The 9,559-nt window shown below is 38.6% G+C and overlaps 1 protein-coding gene across 2 annotated transcripts; it reads right to left on the reverse strand.

Annotated features, from left to right (window-relative positions):
• Window positions 1–410: 410 nt before the first annotated feature.
• Window positions 411–2,541, reverse strand: LOC147334118 (ICOS ligand-like). 2 transcript variants are annotated; one of them, XM_086286766.1, is made up of 3 exons: window positions 2,458–2,541; window positions 861–1,196; window positions 411–622 (listed from the first exon to the last, which is right to left on the reverse strand). In XM_086286766.1, exons 1-3 carry the CDS (start codon window positions 2,525–2,527, stop codon window positions 411–413), a joined length of 618 nt encoding a protein of 205 aa, XP_086142892.1. In that variant the 5' UTR covers window positions 2,528–2,541. The 2 variants fall into 2 exon arrangements, with proteins under 2 accessions (XP_086142892.1, XP_086142893.1); XM_086286767.1 differs by having other exon boundaries at window positions 861–1,191; window positions 2,453–2,541.
• Between the last annotated feature and the right edge of the window lie 7,018 nt (window positions 2,542–9,559).

Below are 9,559 nucleotides of genomic sequence, written 5' to 3' on the forward strand. Positions count from 1 at the left end.
TCATTTTGGGTCTAATTTCTGAGGTCTCTCCCACAGATGCTGGAGAATTTTTAGTTTTTAATTGCATTGTGATATTACAGTTAAAATAACCTACGAGTTTTAATAATTGTAGTTTCCCATTATGGATTGATTAACTGATCCTTGTCATTTTTTCCTGATACTACTACTACTACTACTAATAATAATAATAATAATAATAATAATAATAGTAGTAGTAGTAAAATAATAAATGTCTTTTTTATCCTATTGAGAGACAGTTAGCTTTTTATTTAACATTGTCTCTGCTGTAAAATTTTTTTTTAAATTGAATCAACTCTTTTGGTTTTGTAGATGTTATTGTTTTAGGTTCTTCAGTCAGATTTACTCCTGCCTTTGTTGCTTCTCTTACCAAGCATCACCATGTAAGAAGCTCAAAGCTGCTGCATTTCACTGGGAGGTTGGAATAATTCCCGACACTGTCGTTGTTTATATTTTCTGTAGATCAAAAAACCAACAACAGCATTAACAAGAACAACAACAGAAATGCACAGGATAACGATCAGTCCAACAGATATTTCCTCCTCTCCGTCCTTCTTCCCTCCATCCTCCTTCCCTCCATCCTCTGTGTCTCCTCCTGTCTGACCTGCAGGTGAGAAACAGGTGTGAGGTGTCAGCTGTCAGGTAGGTGATGAGTGAAGAACAGAACAGAATCCATTTCCTCTTCAAACTGCTGTCAGACATTATCTACTGCACTCTGATCACATCACTCAGACCAGCTGCTTTCTACAAAGTCTCATCAACAACATCTTTAGAAACAAACATCAACAACCAGGAAGCAGCTTCACCTCTGATCACACACACACTCAACTCTACTCACTCACCTGGAGGATCAACATTAAGGTAGATGCTGCTGATGACCTTCAACAGTTGTCTGACTCCCAGGAAGACACGACACTCGTATGTTCCAGTGTCATTAATCGTCACATCCTTCAGAATCAAAGACACGTCTCCATCCTTCATCTGTCTGTCCTGCAGATCCACCCGGTTCTTAAAAGATGGATGCTGGTTTTCTGGATCAAACTGGCCATCCCGGTACAAAAGCACATATTCTTTTTGGAAGGTCATATATGTCCACTTTACAACTATGATGTTGTTGTTTGGGACTCGACATGTCAGAGTGACGAGTTGTCCAGACTCAGCTGTGATGGTTTTCTGGTCTGAAAGTGGAAACGACACAGAGCAGAGAGGTTAAAGGTTAAAGTACAACTGTTGACTTCAACAACATGTGCCGATAATAAGTGAACATAATGTGTGAGAGAAAGCAGCCTCTCATTATAAGACACTGTGAGTCTCTGCATGCTGCCTTTATGGAGCTACAGCTGTTTGTATACACTGAACTAAAAGCTTTGTAGCTGCATCCTGACTCCTGACACTACAACACATCACACTGACACACACATTACACTTCTTTGTCTCTGTGCTGGGAACAACATCACTGACCAAGCGGGTGAATCCACACAGAAACCACCACATCTCGAGATGCGGTTACACACACAGGCAAACTGAAACAAATTTTTTGGGAAGTACCTTGTAAACCAGACTGATGTTTATTCCTCTTTATCTCAGAGGGAAACGCCCTTTGCTTTATAAACCTCACCTGCAGAGACAAACACGAAGAGACCGACAAACAGCAAAGTCGAGCAGAGCGACGCAGTTACAGGAAACATTTCCGTGTTTTTGTTTCTGCTGATCTAACTCTTAGTTTGTTCTAAAAGTCTGAGTCTGTTGGTATTTTCAGTGAATAACACAACTAGAGTTTTAAAACTGACTACATGAGGTTAACTTTGAGGTTTAAATAAAGCTGAAACATTAGTTTTTCAGCCACTCGTTCAAACGCCACACTTTCGATCTCTTAAGGAAGTCGCATTAAAGTGACGTCTGTTACGCTGCGCTGTAGGACGATCATAAATAAGTGCGTCATTACTAAAGCGGTGAAATCTAAAGCAGGTCTGAGTGTTTACAGGTTCAGTTCAGTAACACTATAAAATATATATTTAGTTTTACAATTTATATTCAGTGTTAATAGTAGCTGGATTCAAAGTGTTGATGTTAGCTTATTTTAATAAAAACAATATAGATACAAAACTACGGTGGCACTCGGGGTGCCAAAAGATCATTTTAGGGTGGCACCTGCCACCTCTGTAGATCTGCCCCTGGCTGTATACCGACTCCTGAAGCTACAACACATCACAGTGACGAACATCTTACACATCTTTGTCTCTGTGGTGCAAACTGCACCACTGACCAAGCGGGTAAATCCACAGACACCACCAGACCTCGTGATGCCGTCACACAATCAGACAATATGATTGTCTGATTCAATATAAAACTAATTGTTTGGGAAGAACCATGTAAACCAGACTGATGTTTATTCCTCTTTGTCTCAGAGGGAAACACCGCTTGGTTTATAAACCTCACCTGCAGAGACAAACACGAAGACACCGACAAACAGCAAAGTTGAGCAGAGCGACGCAGTTACAGGAAACATTTCCGTGTTTTTGTTTCTGCTGATCTGACTCTTAGTTCGTTCTAACTATCGGTGGCTGTTGATATTTTCAGTGAATAACACAACTAGAGTTTTAAAACTGCCTCTGTAGGGTTAACTTTGAGGTTTAAATAAAGCTGAAACATTTGTTTTTCGGCCACTCGTTCAAATGCCACACTTTCAATATCAAGGAAGTCGCGTTAGAGTGACGTTTGGTAGGTTGGGAGAATGGACTGCCATATCCGTTATGTGTCTGTGAGCGCGAGGAGGGAGAAAAATGTGAGTGGAAAAGTACGAGCTGTCACCGAGCAGAAACAATAATAACCACTGCAGCCAAGAAGAGAGCCTGACGAGCCCAGTTGTAAGTAAGCTATTAAGACTCGACTGTACACCGTGTTCGTGTTTTCCTCCAAAACAATAAGTTCCGTTGGAGCAGTCTTTCAACGCCTCTCTCTGTCTTTATTTTTCAGCTACGAGCCTGACACCAACGTATTAGTCAGAGGTCCCTTTACTAGGGTTTGGACCCGCGGACCTTCAGTAATAGTAATAAATCACACAGCAACAGTACATTCATGCAGTTATAAAAAGCATGATAATATGTTAATTAATCCAAAATATTCAGAATACGTTACTCTTATTGAGTAACGTAACGGAATACGTTACAGAATACATTTTGGGGCATGTATTCTGTATTCTGTAATGGAATACATTTTAAAAGTAACCTTCCCAACACTGGTCATAACTAAAGCAATGAAATCTGAAGCAGGTCTGAGTGTTTAACAGGTTCAGTTCTTGAATGATCTCCACAGAACAACACAAACATAACCTCTCTCATCATCAATCATCAGCTACATACTAAAGACCATCACCAGCCAAAGGACTTCAAAATGACGTCACTGTATAAAAATGTATATTGTACTATGGAGGAGGCAGCATTTAGCTGGAGCCTCCATAAAACCACTACTATAACTATAAAATATTATTTTTAATCACTTACTGTTCTTCTGAAGAAATCTCTGAAATCCTCAAAGTATTTTCTGATCATCATGATGGAAAGAATAATCAAACTAATAATAATAAAATAATATTTTAACAATTTAAAGAGCGAAAAAAAGGTAAAAAAATAAAACTAAAAATGGACCTCTGTACTAAACAGCCAGAGAACAAACTGAGCTTTATTTCCTTGTCAGCTGTTTTCATACAGACACACCTCAGATCTATGACATCAGCACCCACAGCATCACCTTAGCAACCACATTCCTCTCCACCCATCAGATGTGAGTTCACATATTCGACAAACAAATACCACAAATACAAAGTCACAGCTGACTCTGAGCCCTCAGCTGATCTTTCTGTCAAATAATTTAATGAAAAACACAAGTTATAAGTTAAGGAGATGGCATATTCCACTTTTTTTGGATAAATCCTTGACTTGAATTCCTGGTCTACAAGAGGGACTCTGCCCTACTGGACCAGAAACTGATGGCCCTCAAAAGGTTTCCACCTGGCTGTGTTTGACCCAAGTTAACAAGCCAGCATCTAGAGTTGGACAACCATGATTCAGCTCTCCAAGACCACAGAATAAATGCTACACCCTAAGACCCCAACGACCAAAACCACAAGCAGATGTGCTTGATTTGCACTATTTTATTTTATCTTTTTAAAAACAAAACTGATTTTGCAGAGTAGCATTCAATCAGAAGTGGCCTCAATGTGCTGTAGCACATTTTTCACATTTGCAGATGTGTCACAGGGCCGAGTGGCCTGTACTGAACAGGACTCAGGTGCAGAAACCCAGAGCAGAGACAGCAGATGATGTAACAATTTATTAGGTTTAAGTGCAAAAAAAGAAAACGTAGCAAAGACAAAAAAAAAAAAAAAAACACACACACACACACACACACACACACACACACACACACACACACACACACACACACACACACACGGAGTTTGACGAGGCGTGGCCTGGGGAACGTGGCTAGGGCGAGGGAATGAGGCCTGAGATGCGGAGTGGAGCTGAGCAGGGAGCAGTCACACTGAAGAGAGAAGATAGAGTTAGGGAGGTGGTGCAGGCAGCTCTGAAGTGGCCAGTTGTAAGAGTAGCAATTCTTACTTGCAGTAGGGGACATGGAGTGTTGAGAGGGGGGTGATGAGAATCCAGGGGAGGCTGAGTGGCGTGGAAAGGCTGGCCTGAGATCCGGGGCTTCAGATGGAGTGTGATGGCAGGAGGGCAGGCAGGTGAGCCACAGAGAGATTTTCAGAATGATTTCTTGGTATCCTGAGTCCGGAGGTGGAGCGTGAGCCAAGGTGAATACAGCAACTGCAGCACAAGAGAGTCGTGTTAACAAGATAGATCACAGCAAGAACTTGAAGCATAAGGCCTGTTACCAACATGTGTTGATGACGAACTGGCAGTGAATGAACATCAACATGTGGTTTAAATCCCTCTGGCTTGATTGCCTGCAATAGGCTCCAGGTGTGCAGGAGCTGGAGTTGGCCCTGCCCAGGGGCGGATCCCAGGTCAGTTCAGGAGCCTTATGGAAATTCCAGCCACCCACCGCAGACCATGACAAGATGAAAAAACTATGTATTTTGTTGTTTGATGTAATACTTTCCTTTGATGGCATGAAAACAGCAATGTTCACTGGCATGCTACTAGAAATAAACTGTATCCAATGCCCTGGATAGTTTTTGTTATTAATTTTATTATAATTTGGCCCTTTATTTGATTTGTTCAACTGTATTATCTACTGTACTTGTATTTGCGTGACATTTCATATTTTTACCATAAAGGGACATCTCAACCGTTTGGTAGAGATCAATATTTTAAAAACTACAGGGTCTATTGAAAAAAAAGTATTGATTGTGGTTATTTCTCACCCCAATCAATAAGTAATGCAAACAAAACATTTTCCATTGCTTTTTTTTCTTGGTGAGGACATCAAAGGGTTAAAAGACTGAAAGACATTATTTTAAACACTTACTGTTGTTCTGAAGGAACCCTCACACAGTCTTCTGATCATCAGGATGGAGAAATTACCCACTTGAAACAACAAACCCTCAACACCCTCGACACACCTGTGTGACATCATAGCAACATTTTAGAAACAACATTCCTGTCTTCTCTAGCTTCATACATATATATTTCCAGTCCAACTTTATTTATAGAGTACTTTAAAAACAAAATGATTTACCAAAGTGCTTTCTTGAGTATTTGACAAACAAATACATTTACAAAGTAATGGAAAGTCAACACATTTGAGTAAAACAGATATGTAGAGACAATCTCTCAACACACTCTGTGTAGTGGGAAGTTGTCTGTCTGTGAATTGAGATCAACTTGGTCCAATGAATTAACTTCAAAGCTCACATGTCTCTAAACATGTTGTAAAATGTTATATACAATGTGTTTAGATAGGAGTCAAACTTTTCAGGCTTTTTGTAATCCTTTACACACCATACAAATGAAAAAAACCTCAATTGTTCAAAATATATGTTACCTTTAAAAAGTAAAACAAAACCAAATCATTCATCATTAATCCAGCAGGAATAATCCCATATTCAAATAACATGAAAAAAAAACCACATACACTTACCAATGATTCCCTCATTACATCATCAAATTATAAATTATGAAATTATCATGGCTAAAAAACACCAATTTGTGTTGTGGAAAAAAAGTGACAACCAAATTTTAGACAACTTTCTAAAATGTCAATATCTATAGAACAAAATCTTAATCACAGTTTTATGAGTGAATGTTAAAAATAAATGTTAACTTTAAGAAGTAAAAAAAGCAGGTATGATCAACATGAATGCAAAAAAAAAAAAAAGGACTTACCATTTGTTCTTTCTTTCTTTACGTCATCAAATATTAAGCTATCAAATCATTAAGGCTAAATACATACTTAATTTAAGTTGTGCAAAAGAGTTACAACCAAATTAATATATTTTACAGCATCCACTCCAACTGTCACAATCTACAGACAAAACCTTTATCAAAGTTTCACATTTTTAATAAACAAGTCCAGGTTAAAGCAGTGCATTCTGGGAAACTTTGAAGGCTCATATGACCATGTGGGAAATGTGGCTGCTCAGAGCAGTTGATGAGTTACTGATTACTGTTACTGTTCACGGCGAAAAGGTCAGTGTATAGGACTTTCTTTTACTTATGAATTAAATTTCCTTTATGAGATTGTTACCTTAAAATAATTATTTGATATTCTGATTATTCATCAAATCCTCACCAGCTTTGTGTTGGTGGAAAACAGGTGTGTGTGTGTGAGTCAGTATCCTGGTCAAACTGGTTTAGCACCGAGTGTTTGTTGATGGAACACATGAACACACGCTGTGTGTTTTGTATGTGAACACATGATATGTTGTTTGTACAGCAAAAAAAAAAAGACATAAAGCTTCTTTCTTCTCAATTTTTATCCTGTGTTCATGTTGATTGTGAAGTGATTTAATGTTAGTAGAGCTAACAGAGCTGCTTAGATGTCAACACAATGGTCAGCTCAGCTGCCTGAAAGCAACGAAACCACATAGTTCAAAAAATCTTGAAAAGGAATGGTTGCTGTCGTTGCAGCCGCCAATCTTTCACTTTCAAGGTGACCTACACCACCTACTGAGCTATAGCAACTCCAAATGAATACTTGCTACTAGCTAATTTAATTAGCAAGTGATTAGCATGTGAAGATTACACTATGGATTTTTTTAAATGTTTTTTACTTAAACAGCTACACAGCTAAACAACACAAAACTGTGGCTGTATCCCAATTCAGGGTCTGCAGCCTTAAAGGCCTCATTTTAACACAGCAACGCGACGAAGGCTGTCTCAATTCAAAGGCTGCTCGAAATACGGCCCTCAAACGCGTCCTTCATTTCACTGAATTTAAGGATGTGGCGGTGTAGACTTTGTGGCCCAACATATCCCAGAATGCATAGCGCGGTAGTGGGTGTGGATAATTTTGCCGGAAAAAGAGGGCCGACCGAAGAGTAAACTTTTAAAAGTAAGTACTGAATGTTATGTCACTTATTTATGTGCAAATGTTTAATAAGGAAGAACATTAAAACATTACTGTTGGCCACATGTCGGCAAAGTTATGTGACATAAGTGATGTTTGTACTAACTTGGTTTTAAAGCCTTTACTTTAAAATACACGCCGTTCAATGGTTGACGTTAATCTTACAGAGAATGTGATGATTTAGTGGATATTTAAAGTAAGCACTGAGGCAAATTTAGTAATGCCAACATATTAAAAGAACAATATTTGTCTCTCATATATATAACACAGTTATATATACAGTGTCAAAGAAACCTGTCTTTGAGTGAAGATTTAAGGTGACAGGAAATATAAATAATATAAATAAATGCAGCTTGAATCTTTACTGAAGCTCAGTATTTGAAACAGAGTTCATTCACTGCTGTAATAACTAATAATGATTGAAATTATAACTTTAATATTGGCCACATTATATTTACATCACCAAAGTGAGATGACTTTAGTCTCATGAACAACATTAGCTAATTGTCATTTACTAGCTAATCTTAAATGACTGTTCAGTACAGAAGTGAAGCCCAATAATCATGATTTCACAGTCCTGTGGTCTCAGCCTCAGATACTTATCAAATCAAAGCTCATGTAGAAACAAACAAACAAATGAACAACAGATTTTCTCCTTCATTTCTGTCAAACAAAGCTGTGTGAAACGTTTCCAGCTGTTAGTGACATGGTTGCTAGGCAACCTGGGCAGGCTAGACCGTCCCATTTCACAAGCCTCGCACTTCCGGCCTTAGCGGTCTTTGAGTACGCGGCCCTTGTGGGCCGTTAAGGCTGCAGACCCTGAATTGGGATACAGCCTGTGTGTTGTAAAAGGAACAGGAAGTGATAGTGACACACAGAGAGTAAGCACCAATTGAGCCACCAAACTGTTCAAAGGCCATTTAACTCAAATTACTTCACTGGTAAGCTGAAGTTTAAACGCTAGATGGCAGCAAATTTTCAACATGACCTTTCAAGTGTCAGCTCTGAGCAGATGAGATCCAGAAGGAAGTTCCATATGCATTACATGTTCATTGGTTTTTAGTTTATCTCCAAACACTTTAGCTCTCTAGATTCGGGTTAAAGTACTAAGTGTTAAAGAAATTCATTCAAGTGGGTCAAAGGCTATTCTGGAAATGAGTAGAAGACCTTTTGTTTGTAGATATCTGAGAAGTATACACAGAATCATTCCCAGGAGGAGGAACAAAAAAGAAATCTGTTTATCAAAATGAAGCACCCTGTAGTCCAAGTTAACTAGAAGGTTGGAATTAACTTGTTTTTGTTCAGTAGAAAAAAGTCCCAGATTTGAGATTTGTAATACATATTGATTGTAAAGAATCACACGAATCTGCAACCAAATAATGTTTAGATTGTTATTATTAGGTTTCCTTAACATCAAACAGTCAGCTGCTGCCGCTGGTTTCAGTGTGAATTAGAACATCAAGGTAAGAACTCTTTCCATGTTGTAACTCTCCTGCAGGTTTAATGGTTTTTTTTTCCCTCTTCTTCTTCTTCTCTGAAGTGAAAAGATGTCTGCATTGGTTACCCACAACCAAACCGGAACAAGTCAAATTTTCCGTCTTACATCTTGGTGAAGCCCACAGAACCACGTGAGAAACACAAGAGAACAAAGGGTTGTTAATCCTGCAGAGAAACACATGCTTGCTGTGGGAACAAGAGCAAGTTATTTCTCATATTTTTATTGTAAATAACAGTGAAGTTACAGTGTCTATAAAACACATTCATATAGTTATATTCGCACTGATAGTTCTGTGTCAGTAAAAAAATATAATTTCTGATTTTTTGAATCATAAAAGAGTGGAAAAAAAACATGCACATATATATAAAAAAAAAACTTTGTTAACATGTGGATGTCCTCTGGTCTGAGGTGCTGGGGGACCAGATCGAGACCAGCAGCTGGATGTCAGTGGTTGGACTGGTGGACTACCTTAGCGAAGAGTAGACGACGTCTGGTTCAGGTTTAAAGTCT

This window comes from Aulonocara sp. 'chitande type north' Nkhata Bay, linkage group LG3 (genome assembly GCF_057382095.1).
Source record: "Aulonocara sp. 'chitande type north' Nkhata Bay isolate Kocher_YH1m ecotype deep benthic linkage group LG3, A_spYH_male_GT1.1, whole genome shotgun sequence".
NCBI lineage: Eukaryota > Metazoa > Chordata > Actinopteri > Cichliformes > Cichlidae > Aulonocara > Aulonocara sp. 'chitande type north' Nkhata Bay.